The following is a 21,003-nucleotide window of genomic DNA, read 5'->3' as shown; positions in this document are numbered from 1 at the left end:
TCTAAAAAAACAAAGAGAGACAGGCACGCAGGCGCGATTAGAATTACTGAAGCCCTCTCCTGTTTGATCCAAGCGATCACCCGGGGAAGGAGAGCAAACGGTGGAAACATATAAGCTAGGTTTAACGACCAAGGCATCTATCAGTTCGGCCTGAGGATCCCTTGACCTGGATCCGTATCTTGGGAGCTTGGCATTCTGACGAGACGCCATCAGATCCAACTCCGGTCTGCCCCATCTGAGAATAAGGGTGGCAAAGACCTCCGGATGGAGTTCCCACTCCCCCGGATGAAAAGTCTGTCTGCTTAAAAAGTCCGCTTCCCAGTTGTCCACTCCAGGGATGTAGATTGCTGACAGATAACAAGAGTGAGCCTCCGCCCACCGAATTATCTTGGATACTTCAGTCATCGCTAAGGAACTCCTTGTTCCTCCCCGATGATTGATGTAAGCTACAGTCGTGATGTTGCTCGACTGAAAACGGATGAATTTGGCCGAAGCCAACTGAGGCCAAGTCTGAAGTGCATTGAATATTGCTCTAAATTCCAGAATATTGATTGGAAGTAGAGACTCCGACCGAGTCCACACACCCTGAGCCTTCAGGGAATTCCAGACTGCACACCAACCTAGCAGACTGGCGTCCGTTGTCACCATCACCCATGAGGGTCTGCAGAAGCACGTCCCTTGGGACAGATGATCCTGCGACAACCACCAAAAAAGAGAGTCTCTTGTCTCCTGATCCAGATCTATCTGAGGAGACAAATTTGCATAATCTCCATTCCACTGCCTGAGCATGCTCAGTTGTAGCGGTCTGAGATGAAAACGAGCAAACGGAATGATGTCCATTGCCGCCACCATCAATCCTATTACCTCCATGCACTGAGCCACTGATGGCTGAGGATTGGACTGAAGGGCTCGGCATGTATTCAGAATCTTTAACTTTCTGACCTCTGTCAAAAATGTTTTCATGGATATGGAATCTATCAGAGTTCCCAAGAAGGGAACCCTTGTCTGTGGGATTAGTTTACTCTTTTCTAGATTCACCTTCCACCCGTGAGTCCTCAGAAAGGACAGAACCATGTCTGTATGAGATTTTGTCAGATGGTAAGACGCCTAGATCAGAATATCGTCTAGATAAGGCGCCACTGCAATACCTCGCAGCCTGAGAACCGCCAGAAGGGACCCTAGAACCTTTGTGAAGATCCTGGGTGCTGTGGCCAACCCGAAGGGAAGAGCCACAAACTGAAAATGTTTGTCCAGAAAGGCAAACCTTAGGAACTGATGATGATCCTTGTGGATAGGAGAAAATGAAGGTATGCATCCATCAAGTCCACGGTAGTCGTATATTGACCCTCCTGGATCAAAGGTAGAATTGTTCGAATAGTCTCCATCTTGAAGGATGGGACTCTGAGAAACTTGTTTAGACTCTTGAGGTCTAAAATGGGTCTGAACGTTCCCTCTTTTTTGGGAACCACGAAAACATTTGAGTAAAATCCCTGCCCCTGTTCCAGTATTGGAACGGGACGAATTACTCCCATAGTAGAGAGGTCTCTTACACAATGTAAGAACGTCTCTCTTTTTATCTGGTCTACAGACAATCGTGAAAGAAGAAACCTCCGCCTTGGGAGAGAATTTTTGAATTCCAGTTGATACCCTTGGGACACGATCTCCAGTGTCCAGGGGTCCTGAACATCTCTTAGCCAAGCCTGGGTAAAGAGAGAAAGTCTGCCCCCTACTAGATCCGGTCCCGGATCGGGGCCGCCCCTTCATGCTGTCTTGGGAGCAGCAGTGGGCTTCTTGGGTTGTTTAACCTTGTTCCAAGCCTGTTTGGGTCTCCAGACGGTCTTGGCTTGAGCAAAATTCCCTTCCTGTTTAGTGGAAGAAGAAGCGGGGACTCATTTGAAGTTCCGAAAGGAACGAAAATTATTCTGTTTACCCCTCAGTTTAGCTGCTTTATCCTGAGGTAGGAGATGACCCTTACCTCCCGTAATGTCAGAAATGATTTCTTTCAAGTCAGGCCCGAATAGGGTTTTCCCTTTGAAAGGAATAGCCAAAAGCTTTAAATTAGATGACACATCAGCAGACCAAGACTTTAACCATAACGCTCTACGCGCTAAAATGGCAAATCCGGCATTCTTAGCTGCCAACTTGGCAATCTGAAAGGCGGCGTACGTAATAAAAGAATTAGTCAGCTTAAGAGCCTTAATTCTATCTAAAATTTCCTCTAAAGGAGTCTCAGTCTTAAGAGACTCTTCTAAGGCGTCAAACCTGAAAGCCGCCGCAGTGGTAACTTGTACAATGCAGGCTGTCGGTTGTAAAAGGAAACCCTGATGAATAAATAACTTCTTTAGAAGACCCTCCAATTTCTTATCCATAGGGTCATTGAAAGCACAACTGTCCTCAATAGGAATAGTTGTATGCTTAGCCAGGGTAGAGATAGCTCCCTCCATCTTAGGGACTGTTTGCCAAGAGTCCCGAACAGCGTCAGATATGGGATACATTTTCTTAATGTTAGGAGAAGGTGAGAACGGGATACCCAGTCTTTCCCATTCCCGCGTAATAATTTCTGAGATTCTCTTAGAAACCGGAAAAACATCAGAGTAAGCAGGCACCTCTAAGTATTTGTCCATCTTAAACAATTTCTCTGGTGGTACCACAATAGAGTCACAGTCATCCAGAGTCGCTAAAACCTCCCGAAGCAATAGGCGTAGGTGTTCAAGCTTAAATCTAAAGGACATGACGTCCGAGTTCGTCTGAGGTAACACACTTCCCTAATCGGAAAGTTCCCCCTCAGACAGAAGTTCCCTGACCCCCAGATACGATCCCTGTGAGGGTACATCGGAAATAGCCAACAAAGCATCAGAGGTCGCAGTATTCAAATGGACTTCTGTCCTGCTGCGCTTGCCCTATAACACTGGCAACTTAGATAAAACCTCTGTAAGGGTAGATGACATAACTGCAGCCATATCCTGCAGAGTAAATGAAGTAGACGCGGTAGAAGAACCCGGCGTCGCTTGGGTGGGCGTTAAAGGTTGTGACGCATGGGGAGAAAGTAGCGGCATACCCCGATTCTCATCAGACTGAGAAGCATCCTTAGATACACTTTCCTTAAAGAAAATCTGCCCTTTAAATTGTAAGGTCCTTTCAGTACATGAGGGACAAAAAGTAAGAGGGGGTTCCACAATGGCATCTAAACACATAGAACAAGTAGTTTCCTCAAGTTCAGACATGTTAAACAGACTAGCAATAGCAATAATAGTCGTTCTTTACTTGATACATTGAGCTCTGAAGTCAAATTACATAGACAAACATTTTAACTTAAAATGTGTACTGCGCCTTTAAATAATAAAAGCGCAACAATTTTTCTGTTATCAGCAAAAACATAATTTATGTAAGAACTTACCTGATAAATTAATTTCTTTCATATTGGCAAGAGTCCATGAGCTAGTGACATATGGGATATACAATCCTACCAGGAGGGGCAAAGTTTCCCAAACCTCAAAATGCCTATAAATACACCCCTCACCACACCCACAATTCAGTTTAACGAATAGCCAAGCAGTGGGGTGATAAAGAAAGCTATTGAGCTAGTGACATATGGGATATCAATACCCAAGATGTGGATCTCCACTCAAGAGTCACTAGAGAGGGAGGGAATAAAATAAAAACAGCCATATACCGCTGAAAAAATTAATCCACAACCCAAAAAAACATAATTTATGCTTACCTGATAAATTTATTTCTCTTGTAGTGTATCCAGTCCACGGATCATCCATTACTTGTGGGATATTCTCCTTCCCAACAGGAAGTTGCAAGAGGATCACCCACAGCAGAGCTGCTATATAGCTCCTCCCCTAACTGTCATATCCAGTCATTCTACACCGAAAACAAACAGAGAAAGGAGAAACCATAGGGTGCAGTGGTGACTGTAGTTTAATTAAAATTTAGACCTGCCTTAAAAAGGACAGGGCGGGCCGTGGACTGGATACACTACAAGAGAAATAAATTTATCAGTTAAGCATAAATTATGTTATCTCTTGTTAAGTGTATACAGTCCACGGATCATCCATTACTTGTGGGATACCAATACCAAAGCTAAAGTACACGGATGATGGGAGGGACAAGGCAGGATTAAGCGGAAGGAACCACTGCCTGAAGAACCTCTCTCCCAAACACAGCCTCCGAAGAAGCAAAAGTATCAAATTTGTAAAATTTTGAAAAAGTGTGAAGCAAAGACCAAGTCGCGGCCTTGCAAATCTGTTCAACAGAGGCCTCTTTTTTAAAGGCCCAGGTGGAAGCCACAGCTCTAGTAGAATGAGCTGTAATCCTTTCAGGGGGCTGCTGTCCAGCAGTCTCATAGGCTAGGCTTATTACGCTCCGAAGCCAAAAGGAAAGAGAGGTTGCCAAAGCTTTTTGACCTCTCCTCTGTCCAGAGTAAACGACAAACAGGAAAGATGTTTGATGAAAATCCTTAGTAGCTTGTAAGTAAAACTTCAAGGCACGGACTACGTCCAGATTATGTAAAAGACGTTCCTTCTTTGAAGAAGGATTAGGGCACAACGATGGAACAACAATCTCTTGATTGATATTCTTGTTAGAAACCACCTTAGGTAAAAACCCAGGTTTGGTACGCAGAACTACCTTATCTGCATGAAAAATCAGATAGGGAGAATCACATTGTAAGGCAGATAGCTCAGAGACTCTCCGAACCGAGCCGAGGAAATAGCCATCAAAAACAGAACTTTCCAAGATAAAAGTTTAATATCAATGGAATGAAGGGGTTCAAACGGAACTCCTTGAAGAACCTTAAGAACCAAGTTTAAGCTCCACGGGGGAGCAACAGGTTTAAACACAGGCTTAAATCTAACCAAAGCCTGGCAAAATGCCTGGACGTCTGGAACCTCTGCCAGACGCTTGTGCAAAAGAATAGACAGAGCAGAAATCTGTCCCTTTAAGGAACTAGCTGATAATCCTTTGTCCAAGCCCTCTTGGAGAAAAGACAATATTCTAGGAATCCTAACTTTACTCCATGAGTAAGTCTTGGATTCACACCAATAAAGATATTTACTCCATATCTTGTGGTAGATTTTCCTGGTAACAGGCTTTCGTGCCTGTATTAAAGTATCAATGACTGACTCGGAGAAGCCACGCTTTGATAGAATCAAGCGTTCAATCTCCATGCAGTCAGTCTCAGAGAAATTAGATTTGGATGATTGAAAGGACCTTGTATGACATGTCCACTAGGTCTGCATACCAAGTCCTGCGTGGCCACGCAGGTGCTATCAGAATCACCGATGCTCTCTCCTGTTTGATTTTGGCAATCAGTCGAGGGAGCAGAGAAAACGGTGGAAACACATAAGCCAGGTTGAAGAACCAAGGCGCTGCTAGCGCATCTATCAGCGTCGCTTCTGGGTCCCTGGACCTGGATCCGTAACAAGGAAGCTTGGCGTTCTGGCGAGACGCCATGAGATCCAACTCTGGTTTGCCCCAACGATGAATCAACTGAGCAAACACCTCCGGATGGAGTTTCCACTACCCCGGATGGAAAGTCTGACGACTTAGAAAATCCGCCTCCCAGTTCTCCACGCCTGGGATATGGATTGCTGACAGGTGGCAAGAGTGGTACTCTGCCCAGCAAATTATTTTTGAGACTTCTAACATCGCTAGGGAACTCCTGGTTCCCCCTTGATGGTTGATGTAAGCCACAGTCGTGATGTTGTCCGACTGAAATCTGATGAACCTCAGTGTTGCTAACTGAGGCCAAGCCAGAAGAGCATTGAATATCGCTCTTAACTCCAGAATATTTATTGGAAGGAGTTTCTCCTCCTGAGTCCACAATCCCTGTGCCTTCAGGGAATTCCAGACTGCACCCCAACCTAGAAGGCTGGCATCTGTTGTTACAATTGTCCAATCTGGCCTGCGAAAGGTCATACCCTTGGACAGGTGTACCCGAAACAACCACCAGAGAAGAGAATCTCTGGTCTCTTGATCCAGATTTAGCAGAGGGGACAAATCTGTGTAATCCCCATTCCACTGACTCAGCATGCATAATTGCAGCGGTCTGAGATGAAGGCGCGCAAATTGCACTATGTCCATTGCCGCTACCATTAAGCCGATTACCTCCATACACTGAGCTACCGAAGGGCGCAGAATCGAGTGAAGAACACGGGCAAGCATTTAGAAGTTTTGATAACCTGGACTCCGTTAGGTAAATTTTCATTTCTACAGAATCTATAAGAGTCCCTAAGAAGGAGACTCTTGTGAGTGGGGATAGAGAACTCTTTTCCTTGTTCACTTTCCACCTGTGCAACCTCAGAAATGCCAGAACTATCTCTGTATGAGACTTGCCAACTTGAAAGCTTGACGCCTGTATCAGGATGTCGTCTAGATACGGAGCCACCGCTATGCCTCGCGGTCTTAGAACCGCCAGAAGTGAGCCCAGAACCTTTGTAAAGATTCTCGGGGCTGTAGCCAACCCAAAGGGAAGAGCTACAAATTGGTAATGCCTGTCTAGAAAGGCAAACCTTAGAAACCGACTATGATCTTTGTGAATCGGTATGTGAAGGTAGGCATCCTTTAAGTCCACTGTGGTCATGTACTGACCTTCTTGGATCATGGGTAGGATGGTCCGAATAGTTTCCATTTTGAAAGATGGAACTCTGAGCAATTTGTTTAAGATCTTTAGATCCAAAATTGGTCTGAAGGTTCCCTCTTTTTTGGGAACCACAAACAGATTTGAATAAAAACCCTGTCCTTGTTCCGTCCGCGGAACTGGATGGATCACTCCCATAACTAGGAGGTCTTGCACACAGCGTAGGAATGGCTCGCTCTTTATCTGATTTGCAGATAGCCTTGAAAGATGAAATCTCCCTTGTGGAGGGGAAGCTTTGAAGTCCAGAAGATATCCCTGAGATATGATCTCCAACGCCCAGGGATCCTGAACATCTCTTGCCCACGCCTGGGCGAAGAGAGAAAGTCTGCTCCCTACTAGATCCGTCGCCGGATAGGGGGCCGTTCCTTCATGCTGTCTTAGAGGCAGCAGCAGGCTTTCTGGCCTGCTTGCCTTTGTTCCAGGACTGGTTAGGTTTCCAGGCCTGCTTAGATTGAGCAAAAGTTCCCTCTTGTTTTGAAGCGGAGGAAGTTGATGCTGCACCTGCCTTGAAATTTCGAAAGGCACGAAAATTAGACTGTTTGGCCTTTGCTTTGGCCCTGTCCTGAGGAAGGGTGTGACCCTTACCTCCAGTAATGTCAGCAATAATTTCCTTCAAACCAGGCCGAATAAGGTCTGCCCCTTGAAAGGAATGTTGAGTAATTTAGACTTCGAAGTCACGTCAGCTGACCAGGATTTAAGCCATAGCGCCCTACGCGCTTGGATGGCGAATCCGAAATTCTTAGCCGTTAGTTTAGTCAAATGAACAATGGCATCAGAAACAAATGAGTTAGCTAGCTTAAGTGTTCTAAGCTTGTCAATAATTTCAGTCAATGGAGCTGTATGGATGGCCTCTTCCAGGGCCTCAAACCAGAATGCCGCCGCGGCCGTGACAGGCGCAATGCATGCAGGGGGCTGTAAAATAAAACCTTGTTGAATAAACATTTTCTTAAGGTAACCCTCCAATTTTTTATCCATTGGATCTGAAAAAGCACAAACTGTCCTCAACCGGGATAGTAGTACGCTTTGCTAAAGTAGAAACTGCTCCCTCCACCTTAGGGACCCTCCACCTTAGGGACCGTCTGCCATAAGTCCCGTGTAGTGGCGTCTATTGGAAACATTTTTCTAAATATAGGAGGTGGGGAAAAAGGCACCCCCGGTCTATCCCACTCCTTGCTAATAATTTCTGTAAGTCTTTTAGGTATAGGAAAAACATCAGTACCGCATAGTATTTATCCAGCCTACACAATTTCTCTGGTACTGCAACTGTGTTACAGTCATTCAGAGCAGCTAATACCTCCCCAAGCAACACACGGAGGTTCTCAAGCTTAAATTTAAAATTAGAAATCTCTGAATCAGGTTTCCCGAATCAGAGATGTCACCCACAGACTGAAGCTCTCCGTCCTCATGATCTGCATATTGTGACACAGTATCAGACATGGCCCTTACAGCATCTGCGCGCTCTGTATTTCTCCTAACCCCAGAGCAATCGCGCTTGCCTCTTAATTCAGGCAACCTGGATAATACCTCTGACAGGGTATTATTCATGATTGCAGCCATGTCCAGCAAGGTAATCGCTATGGGCGTCCCTGATGTAATTGGCGCCATATTAGCGTGCATCCCCTGAGCGGGAGGCGAAGGGTCTGACACGTGGGGAGAGTTAGTCGGCATAACTTCCCCCTCGTCAGAATCTTCTGGTGATATTTCTTTTATAGTTAAAGACTGATCTTTACTGTTTAAGGTGAAATCAATACATTTAGTACACATTCTCCTATGGGGCTCCACCATGGCTTTCAAACATAATGAACAAGTACTTTCCTCTGTGTCAGACATGTTTAAACAGACTAGCAATGAGACTAGCAAGCTTGGAAAACACTTTAAAGCAAGTTTACAAGCAATATAAAAAACGTTACTGCACCTTTAAGAAACACAAATTTTGTCAAAATTTGAAATAACAGTGAAAATCAGCAGCATTTTCTAGCAAATTCCATCCCTAGAAAAATATTAACTGCACATACCTTATTGCAGGAAAACCTGCACGCCATTCCCTCTCTGAAGTTACCTCACTTCTCAGAATATGTGAGAACAGCCATGGATCTTAGTTAATTCTGCTAAGATCATAGAAAACGCAGGCAGATTCTTCTTCTAAATACTGCCTGAGATAAACAGTACACTCCGGCACCATTTAAAAATAAACTTTTGATTGAAGAATAAACTAAGTATAAAACACCACACTCCTCTAACGACCTCCATCTTGGTTGAGGCTTGCAAGAGAATGACTGGATATGACAGTTAGGGGAGGAGCTATATAGCAGCTCTGCTGTGGGTGATCCTCTTGCAACTTCCGGTTGGGAAGGAGAATATCCCACAAGTAATGGATGATCCGTGGACTGGATACACTTAACAAGAGAAAATAAGTTTATTTTCATTTTTGAAAGAAAAAAAACTTAAATCAAAAGCAGAAGAATCAAACTGAAACAGCTGCCTGAAGAACTTTTCTACCAAAAACTGCTTCCGAAGAAGCAAATACATAAAAACGGTAGAATTTAGTAAATGTATGCAAAGAGGACCAAGTCACTGCTTTGCAAATCTGATCAACTGAAGCTTCATTCATAAAAGCCCACGAAGTGGAGACTGATCTAGTAGAATGAGCTATAATTCTCTGAGGCGGGGCTTGAGCCGACTCCAAATAAGCTTGATGAATCAAAAGCTGAAACCAAGAGGCCAAGGAAATAGCAGAGGCCTTCTGACCTTTCCTAGGACCAGAAAATATAACAAATAGACTAAAAGTCTTCCTGAAATCTTTAGAAGCTTCAACATAATATTTCAAAGCTCTCACCACATCCAAAGAATAGAAGGATCTTTCCAAAGGATTCTTAGGATTAGGACACAAGGAAGGGACAACAATTTCTCTACTAATGTTGTTAGAATTCACAACCTTAAGGAAAAATTCAAATGAAGTCTGCAAAACCGCCTTATCCTGATGAAAAATCAGAAAAGGAGCTTCACAAGAAAGAGCAGATAGCTCAGAAACTCTTCTAGCAGAAGAGATAGCCAAAAGGAACAACACTTTCCAAGAAAGTAGTTTAATGTCCAAAGAATGCATAGGCTCAAATGGAGGAGCCTGTAAAGCCTTCAGAACCAAATTAAGACTCCAAGGAGGAGAAATTGATTTAAAGACAGGCTTAATATGAACTAAAGCCTGTACAAAACAGTGTATATCAGGAAGTATAGCAATCTTTCTGTGAAATAAAACAGAAAGAGCGGAGATTTGTCCTTTCAAGGAACTTACAGACAAACCCTTATCCAAACCATCTTGAAGAAACTGTAAAATTCTAGGAATTCTAAGAGAATGCCAGGAGAATTTATGAGAAGAACACCATGAAATGTAAGTCTTCCAAACTCTATAATAAATCTTCCTAGAGACTGATTTACGAGCTTGTAACATAGTATCAATCACTGAGTCAGAGAAACCTCTATGACTTAGTACTAAGCGTTCAATTTCCATACCTTCAAATTTAATGATTTGAGATCCTGATGGAAAAACGGACCTTGAGATAGTAGGTCTGGCCATAACGGAAGTGGCCAAGGCGGGCAACTGGACATCTGAACCAGATCCGCATACCAAAACCTGTGTGGCCATGCTGGCGCCACCAGCAACACAAATGATTGTTCCATGATGATTTTGGAAATCACTCTTGGAAGGAGAACTAGAGGCGAGAAGATATAAGCAGGATGATAACACCAAGGAAGTGTCAGCGCATCCACTGCTTCCGCCTGAACATCCCTGGACCTGGACAGGTATCTGGGAAGTTTCTTGTTTAGATGAGAGGCCATGAGATCTATCTCTGGAAGACCCCACATCTGAACAATCTGAGAAAAAACATCTGGATGGAGAGACCACTCCCCTGGATGTAAAGTCTGGCGGCTGAGATAATCTGCTTCCCAATTGTCTACACCTAGGATATGCTCCGCAGAGATTAGACAGGAGCTGGATTCCGCCCAAACAAGTATTCGAGATACTTCTTTCATAGCTTGGGGACTGTGATGTCCCACCCTGATGATTGACATATGCCACTGTTGTGATAATGTCTGTCTGAAAACAAATGAACGGTTCTCTCTTAACAGAGGCCAAAACTGAAGAGCTCTGAGAATTGCACAGAGTTCTAAAATATCTATTAGAAATCTCGCCTCTTGAGATTTCCAAACCCCTTGTGCTGTCAGAGATCCTTAAACAGCTCCCCAACCTGAAAGACTAGCATCTGTTGTGATCACAGTCCAGGTTGGCCGAACAAAAGAAGCCCCTTGAACTAAACAATGGTGATCTATCCACCATGTCAGAGAGTGTCGTACATTGGGATATAAGGATATTAATTTTGATATCTTTGTATAATCCCTGCACAATTGATTCAGCATACAAAGCTGAAGAGGTCTCATGTGAAAACGAGCAAAGGGGATCGCATCCGATGCTGCAGTCATGAGACCTAAAACTTCCATGCACATAGCCACTGAAGGGAATGACTGAGACTGAAGGTGCCGGCAGGCTGCAACCAATTTTAAACATCTCTTGTCTGTTAGAGACAGAGTCATGGACGCTGAATCTATCTGGAAGCCTGAAAAGGTGACCCTTGTCTGAGGAATCAAGAAACTTTTTGGTAAATTGATCCTCCAACCATGTTTCCGAAGAAACAACACTAGTTGATTTGTGTGAGATTCTGCAGTACGTAAAGACTGAGCTAGTACCAAGATATCGTCCAAATAAGGAAACACCGCAATACCCTGTTTTCTGATTACAGAGAGTAGGACACCCAGAACCTTTGAAAAGATTCTTGGAGCGGTTGCTAGGCCAAATGGAAGAGCAACAAATTGGTAAGGCTTGTCTAGAAAAGAGAATCTCAGAAACTGATAATGTTCTGGATGAATCGGAATATGAAGGTATGCATCCTGCAAGACTATTGTGGACATATAATGTCCTCACTGAACAAAAGGCAGAATAGTCCTTATAGTCACCATCTTGAAAGTTGGTACTCTTACATAACGATTCAAAATTTTCAGATCCAGAACTGGACTGAATAAATTTTCCTTCTTTGGGACAATGCATAGATTTGAATAAAACCCCAAACCTTGTTCCTGAGGAGGAACTGGCATGATTACCCCTGAAGACTCCAGGTCTGAAACACACTTCAGGAAAGCCTGAGCTTTTACTGGATTTACTGGGATACGTGAGAGAAAAAAAACTTCTCACAGGAGGTCTTACTCTGTATTCCTATTCGATACCCTTGAGAGACAATGCTCTGAATCCATTTATTTTGAACAGATTTTATCCAAATATCCTTGAAAAACCTTAATCTGCCCCCTACCAGCTGAGCTGGAAGGAGGTCCGCACCTTCATACGGACTAAGGGGCTGACTTTGGTTTCCTAAAAGGCTTGGATTTATTCCAATTTGAGGAAGGCTTCCAATTAGAGGCAGATTCCTTGGGGGGGAGGATTGGGTTTTTATTCCTTATTCTGACGAAAGGAACGAAAATGGTTAGAAGCCTTAGATTTACCCTTAGGTTTTTTATCCTGAGGCAGAAAAACTCCCTTTCCCCCAGTAACAGTTGAAATAATAGAATCCAACTGAGAACCAAATAAATTATTACCTTGGAAAGAAACAGATAGTAATCTAGATTTAGATGTCATATCAGCATTCCAAGATTTAAGCCACAAAGCTAAATATAGCTAAAGACATGGATCTAACATCACAAATAAAATGATTAGAATGTTGCAGTAAGCGAATAATGCTAGATATGTCAGAATCCAATTCTTGTTGCGCTAAATTCTCCAACCAGAAAGTTGATGCAGCCGCAACATCAGCCAAAGAAATTGCAGGTCTGAGAAGATGACCTGAATATAAAAAGGCCTTCCTTAGATAAGATTCAAGCTTCCTATCTAAAGGATCCTTAAGGAAGTACTATCTTCCCTAGGAATAGTGGTACGTTTAGCAAGAGTAGAAATAGCCCCATCAACTTTGGGGATCTTTTCCCAAAACTCTATAGATTTTGCTGGCAAAGGATACAATTTTTTAAACCTTGAAGAAGGAATAAAAGAAGTACCTGGCTTATTCCATTACTTAGAAATCATATCAGAAATAGCCTCAGGAATAGGGGACTGGTTACCTCAATATCCAAAGTAATTAACACTTCTTTTAATAAAGAACGCATATACTCAATTTAAAATAAATAAGTAGATTTGTCAGTGTCAATGTCTGAGGAAGGATCTACTGAATCAGATAGATCCTCATCAGAAGAGGATAAATTATCATATTGTTGGTCATTTGAAATTTCATCACTAAATGAGAAGTTTTAAAAGACCTATTACATTTATTTGAAGGTGGAAATGCAGACAAAGCCTTCAGAATAGAATCAGAAACAAATTCCTTTAAAATTTACAGGTATATTATGCACATTAGAAGTTGAAGGAACTGCAACTGGCAATGTACTATTACTGATGGACACATTATCTGCATGTAAAAGTTTATCAAAACAACTAATACAAATGACATTCTGCTATATAATTTCTACAATTTTACAACAAATGCACTTAGCTTTGGTAGAACCGATGTCAGGCAGAAATGTTCCAGCAGAAGCTTCTGAGGCAGGATCAAAGTGAGACATCTTGCAAAATGTAAGAGAAAAAACAACATATAAAGCAAAATGATCTATTTCCTTATATGACAGTTTCAGGAATGGGAAAAAATGCAAATAGCATAGCCCTCTGATAGAGAAAAAATCAAGAGGCAAACATTAATGGGGTATTAAAATAATGAAAATGTTTGGCGCCAAGTATGACGCACAACGTAACTAAACTTTTTTGGCGCCAAAAAATAACCGGAAATGACACACTCGCGTCACTAATGACGCAACCGTGTGAAAGGTCTCGGCGTCAAGTATGACGCCGGAAATGACGATCTTGCGACAGACGTACTTTTTCACAGGAAAAAAAAAATTCGCGCCAAAAATGACGCAATAAAGTTTAGCATTTGTCGCACCCGCGGGCCTAATATCGCCCGCAATTTGTAAGAAGTAGTCAATTGAAAAAAAGACTAAAACCCCAGGTAAGAAAGTTCATTTTTAAAAGATCTTTATATTCCCCAAATATGAAACTGACAGTCTGCAGAAGGAAATACATGAACCTGACTCATGGCAAATATAAGTACAATACATATATTTAGAACTTTATATAAATGCATAAAGTGCCAAACCATAGCTGAGGTGTCTTAAGTAATAAAAAACATACTTACCAAAAGACACCCATCCACATATAGTAGATAGCCAAACCAGTACTAAAACAGTTATTAGTAGAGGTAATGGTAAATTGAGAGTATATCGTCGATCTGAAAAGGGAGGTAGGAGATGAATCTCTACGACCGATAACAGAGAACTTATGAAAAAGACCCCCGTTAGGGAAATCATTGTATTTAAGTGATACTCCCTTCACGTCCCTCTGACATTCGCTGTACTCTGAGAGGAATTGGGCTTCAACAATGCTGAGAAGCGCATATCAACATAGAAATCTTAGCACAAACTTACTTCACCACCTCCATAGGAGGCAAAGTTTGTAAAACTGAATTGTGGGTGTGGTGAGGGGTGTATTTATAGGCATTTTGAGGTTTGGGAAACTTTGCCCCTCCTGGTAGGATTGTATATCCCATATGTCACTAGCTCATGGACTCTTGCCAATTACATGAAAGAAACAACGTTTGCGGTAATAAAAAATGCCCTTATGTGTCCAAATAGACTTGACAATATTGCACCGCTTGTTAGGCAATGTTATTTATCAATTTATATCAACTTTCATGAAGTTTAACAAATTTATCAACACTTTAGGCCCCTGCCCCCAGATCACACTGCTTCGGCTTAGATAGCGTTCCTAAGTCTCTCTGTACCCTTCGAGTATAAAATAACTTAGGCCCCACCGGAGCCCAGGACCTTGCTGCTTGATCCGGATGAAGACTGCGCGGCTGAGCGTGCGAAATTAGGCTCCGCCCACCGTGGGCGTAACTCGAGCCGCACTGAAGCCTGCATGGGCCAAAAACCAACATGTTGGATATCCCAACTTAAAAGTTAAAAAACGCCATGTGCCCCTCATAATACACACTTTAACAATAAAAGCGCAACAACCATAAAATATAGCTCTCTCCCAGGCCTGTTATTTTTTAACATAATAACGCCAGGTCATGGACAGCAAACCGCATCTCCCAGCGTCAGCCCACATATGCATAAGTGAAAAAACAAAAACACCGATATATATAAAATGGAATCCAAGTACACCATTTCCATTCCTATAGTGTCTACTTATTATCCCTCCCCAGTTAGGGAAAAATGTCAGCCTGTTCTGATGTATCAAGTCTCCCCAGAAACAAATGACTGAACATACCTCAATGCTGCTTGTAGCATGACACAGTTCTCCACACTGAAGATATTTCTTTACACTACCTTCAACTGGTCAGTGGAAAACCAGCCGGATCTTAGATAATGTTTGCTAAGATCATAAACATCAGGGCAGAAAAATAAGATGTCTCCACTCCTCTTAGGGATTAAGTGACTGATGATTTCTCCCTGAGAAAAACAGTACTCTCTGGCACCATTTTAAAATAAAAAAACTTCTTGATTGAAGAATCTAAATTAACACCTCACTTTTCACCTCTTCCTATCACTAACACAGGCAAAGAGAATGACTGGGGATGGAGGGAAGGGAGGGGCTATATATACAGCTCTGCTGTGGTGCTCTTTGCCACTTCCTGCTAACCAGGAGGCGCAATCCCATAAGGATGAAATCCGTGGACTCGTCATATCTTGTAAAACAAAATTATAATAGGAGTAGAAAGTTGCTTAAAATTACCTGCTCCATTTGAATCATGAAAGATTAATTTTGACTAGACTACCCCTTTAGGAGACTTCTATCATTAGGTACATTTTTACTAATGCTACCCACATTTCTAAATAATCCCCATGTTGAAATATACACCATTTTTATTCAATCATTACAATTATCTTCTAGAAGGCATGCAGTTAGATTTAGCATCAGAATTTCAACTAGATAGTTTTAATTCTGAATTAATAGTGACCTCTTTGAAAGCATGATGACATATTTACAGCTAGTAAATGAATAAAAATGCTCCTATAACATACATTACTAAAGATTAGCTTTCTATTCTCATTACCAATATTCAACAGTATGAAATAAACATAGCTTCAAGAGCAAAACTAAAAAATTAAAACAACGTTAGGATATGCACACACTCATACACACATAAATATGAGGTTTGATTCACACTCAGACAAACTTGATTTCCTGATATTCCCTGATGATAATCCAGTAAAGTATCTATGACAGTTTAACAAAGGTAAAGCAAAAACACTAATATTTATTATATTTTCGAATTTGTTACACACCTGTGTGTTCACTTAGCACAATGTAATTTACAAATGTTCTGCTATTAGAGGAATCAAACAGCAGAATAAAGAGAGTATAAAATATTTCATAAAACAAGAGACCTGTATAAAAAAAAAATTGAGTAAAAAAAAATAAAAATCACTATGCAGAAAATAAGCCCTCAAAGAACACAGATTTGATCATTAATTTTTGTTCTTTATTTCAGTCTCTTCAATAAATAGAAAATATTTGGTGTTTCGCAAGATTTTCCTAAATATATTAAGTTTTTTATTTTGTATTTTATTTACTTATTTATTAAAAAAAATTTTTGAGGATGTGGGGGCCAAATAAAGGTCACTTTCAAATGAAATAGTGTTAAGCCTCCTAAACCATTGTTTGGTAACATATGTTTTACTTACTCTCTGTTGAAGAATTTGTCTGGGTTGCCGGAGCAACTAGGCTTTCAGTTTGCTGAGAAGCCAACTTTTCATCCTGAGCTTTCCGGACAAGAGCTGCTAGTGGGTGGTCTGGATCAATTACCTTTAATGGCTGAGGATCAGAAAATGGAAGTTATTTCAACTAATCAATTTAATGTTCAAAGGATTGGCATGTATACAAGTGGATACATCTTTATGCTATTTTGTGAAAAGCAGAATGACTAATATTTCTTCATTTTATTAAAACAAGTAAACCAATATATATCTAATAAAAGTAACAACACATTTTCAAAAGATTTTTCAAGAGTGTTATCCAATTATAAACAAAGACTTAAAAGAAGTAGGTGGTAAGAAAAAGTGGCCACTAAATTTAGTGAAGCAAGATAAAACCAAATTTATGCTTACCTGATAAATGTATTTCTCTTGTGGTGTATCCAGTCCACGGGTTCATCCATTACTTGTGGGATATTCTCCTTCCCAACAGGAAGCTGCAAGAGGAGACCCACAGCAGAGCTGTCTATATAGCTCCTCCCCTAACTACCACCCCCAGTCATTCGAACGAAGACGAGCAAGAAAAAAAGGAGAAACTATAGGGTGCAGTGGTGACTGTAGTTTAAAAAAAAAAAAAAAAAAAAACACCTGCCTTAAAATGACAGGGCGGGCCATGGACTGGATACACCACAAGAGAAATAAATTTATCAGGTAAGCATAAATTTTGTTTTCTCTTGTAAAGGTGTATCCAGTCCACGGGTTCATCCATTACTTGTTGGATACCAATACCAAAGCTTTAGGACACGGATGAAGGGAGGGACAAGGCAGGAACTTAAACGGAAGGCACCACTGCCTGTAAGACCTTTCTCCCAAAAATAGCCTCCGAAGAAGCAAATTTATAGAATTTAGAAAAAGGTATGAAGCGAAGACCAAGTCGCCGCCTTACAAATCTCTTCAACAGAGGCCTCATGTTTAAAAGCCCATGTGGAAGCTACTGCTCTAGTAGAATGAGCTGTAATTCTTTCAGGAGGCTGCTGGCCAGCAGTCTCATAAGCTAAGCGTATTATACTTCTTAGCCAAAAAGAAAGAGAAGTTGCCGAAGTCTTTTGGCCTCTCCTCTGTCCAGAGTAGACAACAAAGCAGATGTTTGACGAAAATCCTTCGTAGCTTGTAAATAAAACTTTAAAGCACGAACCACATCAAGATTGTGTAATAGACGTTCCTTCTTTGAAGAAGGATTAGGACATAGTGAAGGAACAACTATCTCCTGAGTGATATTCTTATTAGATACCACCTTAGGAAGAAACCCAGGTTTGGTACGTAACACTACCTTATCTGCATGGAAAATCAGATAAGGGGAATCACATTGTAAAGCAGATAACTTCGAAACTCTTCGAGCCGAGGAGATAGCTACTAAAAACAGAACTTTCCAAGATAAAAGCTTAATATCTATGGAATGCAAAGGTTCAAACGGAACCCCTTGAAGAACTTTAAGAACTAAATTTAAACTCCATGGCGGAGCAACAGGTTTAAACACAGGCTTGATTCTAACTAAAGCCTGACAAAACGCCTGAACGTCTGGAACCTCAGCCAGACATTTGTGCAAAAGAATAGACAGAGCAGAAATCTGTGCCTTTAAGGAACTAGCTGACAATCCCTTCTCCAATCCTTCTTGGAGAAAAGATAATATCCTAGGAATCCTGACCTTACTCCATGAGTAACCCTTGGATTCACACCAATGAAGATATTTACACCATATCTTATTATAGATTTTCCTGGTGACAGGCTTTCGAGCCTGAATTAAGGTATCAATGACCGATTTGGAAAAACCACGCTTTGATAGAATCAAGCGTTCAATCTCCAAGCAGTCAGACGTAGAGAAATTAGATTTGGATGTTTGAAGGGACCTTGAAGTAGAAGGTCCTGCCTTAGTGGCAGAGTCCATGGTGGAAAGGATGACATGTCCACCAGATCTGCATACCAAGTCCTGCGTGGCCACGCAGGGGTTATCAAGATCACCGAAGCTCTCTCCTGCTTGATCTTGGCAATCAGGCGAGGGAGCAGAGGAAACGGTGGAAACACATAAGCCAGGCTGATGGACCAGGGCGCTGCTAGAGCATCTATCAGTGCTGCCTTGGGAACCCTGGACCTGGACCCGTAACAAGGAAGCTTGGCGTTCTGACGAGACGCCATGAGATCCAGTTCTGGTTTGCCCCAAAGTTGGATCAACTGGGCGAATACCTCCGGATGGAGCTCCCACTCCCCCGGATGAAAAATCCGCCTCCCAGTTCTCTACTCCTGGGATATGGATAGCTGAGAGATGGCAAGAGTGAACCTCTGCCCATAGAATTATCTTTGAAACCTCCAACATTGCCAAGGGGCTCCTTGTTCCCCCCTGATGGTTGATATAGGCTACAGTCGTGATGTTGTCCAACTGAAATCTGATGAACCTGACCGCAGCTAGCTGAGGCCAAGCCTGAAGAGCATTGAATATCGCTCTTAGTTCCAGAATGTTTATCGGAAGGAGGGCCTCCTCCTGAGTCCACGAACCCTGAGCCTTCAGGGAGTTCCAGACTGCACCCCAGCCCAGAAGGCTGTTATCTGTCGTTACTATAGTCCATTCTGGCCTGCGGAAACTCATTCCCTTGGACAGATGGACCCGAGATAGCCACCAGAGAAGAGAATCCCTGGTCTCTTGATCCAGATTTAGTAGAGGGGACAAATCTGTGTAATCCCCATTCCACTGATTGAGCATGCAAAGTTGCAGTGGTCTGAGATGTAGGCGGGCAAACGGAACAATGTCCATTGCCGCTACCATTAATCCGATTACCTCCATACACTGAGCCACTGACGGACGAGAAATGGAATAAAGAGCACGGCAGAAAATTAGAAGTTTTGACAACCTGACCTCTGTCAGATAAATCTTCATTTCTACTGAATCTATCAGGGTTCCTAGGAAGGAAACTCATGTGAGAGGTGAGAGAGAACTCTTTCCTTCGTTCACCTTCCACCCGTGAGACCTTAGGAACGCCAGAACAATGTCCATATGGGACCTGGCAATTTGAAAAGTTGACGCCTGTATCAGGATGTCGTCTAGGTAAGGGGCTACTGCTATACCCCGCGGTCTTAGAACCGCCAGAAGGGACCCTAGAACCTTCGTAAAGATTCTTGGTGCCGTGGCTAACCCAAAGGGAAGAGCCACAAACTGGTAATGCCCGTCTAGGAAGGCGAACCTGAGAAACTGATGATGATCCCTGTGTATCGGAATATGTAGATAAGCATCCTTTAAATCCACGGTAGTCATATATTGACCCTCCTGGATCATAGGTAGGATGGTTCGAATAGTCTCCATTTTGAAGGATGGGACCCTGAGAAATTTGTTTAGGATCTTGAGATCCAAGATTGGTCTGAAAGTTCCCTCTTTCTTGGGAACTATAAACAGATTTGAATAGAAGCCCTACCCCTGTTCCTCCTTTGGAACTGGGTGGATCACTCCGATAACTAGTAGGTATTGAACACAATGTAAGAATGTCTCTCTCTTTATCTGGTTTGCAGATAATTGTGAGAGATGAAATCTCCCCTTTGGAGATGAAGCTTTGAAATCCAGAAGATATCCCTGGGAAACAATCTCCAGAGCCCAGGGATCCTGGACGTCTCTTGCCCAAGCCTCGGTGAAGAGAGAAAGTCTGCCCCCCACTAGATCCGGTCCCGGATCGGGGCCTACTCATTAATGCTGTCTTAGAGGCAGCAGCAGGCTTTTTGGCATGTTTCCCCTTGTTCCAAGCCTGGTTAGGTCTCCAGACTAGCTTGGACTGGGCAAAATTTCCCTCTTGTTTTGTAGAAGAGGAAGATGACGCTGCGCCACTCTCGAAAATTAGTCTGTTTGGTCCTTAACTTGTTGGACCTATCCTGGGGAAGGGCGTGGCCTTTTCCTCCAGTAATATCAGAAATGATCTCCTTCAGTCCATGCCCAAATAGGGTCTGCCCTTTGAAGGGGATATTGAGAAGTTTAGACTTTGAAGTGACATCAGCTGACCAGGATTTAAGCCATAGCGCCCTACGTGCCTGAATGGCAAAACCTGAATTTTTAGCCGTTAGCTTGGTTAAATAAAAAAACGGCGTCAGAAATAAATGAATTGGCTAACTTAAGAGCTTTAAGCCTGTCAAGGATATCATCCAACGGGGTCTCTACCTGTAAAGCCTCTTCCAGAGACTCGAACCAGAAAGCCGCTGCAGCAGTGACTGGGGCAATGAATGCAAGAGGCTGTAGAATAAAACCTTGTTGTATAAAGATTTTCTTAAGGAAACTCTCTAATTTCTTATCCATAGGATCTAGGAAAGCACAACTGGGGGGAGAGGGGGAGAGAACGGCACACCTGGTCTATCCCATTCCTTAGTAATAATTTCTGAAAACCTCTTAGGGATTGGAAAAACATCAGTGTAAACAGGCACTGCAAAGTATTTGTCCATTTTACACAATTTCTCTGGGACTACAATGGTGTCACAGTCATCCA

General features: G+C 42.4%; 1 protein-coding gene across 3 annotated transcripts in view; it reads right to left on the bottom strand.

Annotated features, from left to right (window-relative positions):
• The window catches only part of SFSWAP (splicing factor SWAP), a 589,383-nt gene that overhangs the window by 487,957 nt on the left and 80,423 nt on the right, over positions 1 to 21,003 (bottom strand). For all 3 annotated transcript variants that reach the window (XM_053701863.1, XM_053701864.1, XM_053701865.1), the window contains one exon: positions 16,481 to 16,610. In XM_053701863.1, the coding sequence (XP_053557838.1) occupies positions 16,481 to 16,610 (130 nt within the window). The remainder of the gene's footprint in view (positions 1 to 16,480; positions 16,611 to 21,003) is intronic.

The sequence above is a fragment of the Bombina bombina genome, chromosome 2 (genome assembly GCF_027579735.1).
Source record: "Bombina bombina isolate aBomBom1 chromosome 2, aBomBom1.pri, whole genome shotgun sequence".
Taxonomy (NCBI): Eukaryota; Metazoa; Chordata; class Amphibia; order Anura; family Bombinatoridae; genus Bombina; species Bombina bombina.
The sequence above is the reverse complement of the archived record's forward strand: the minus strand, read 5'-3'. Positions and strand labels throughout refer to the sequence as shown.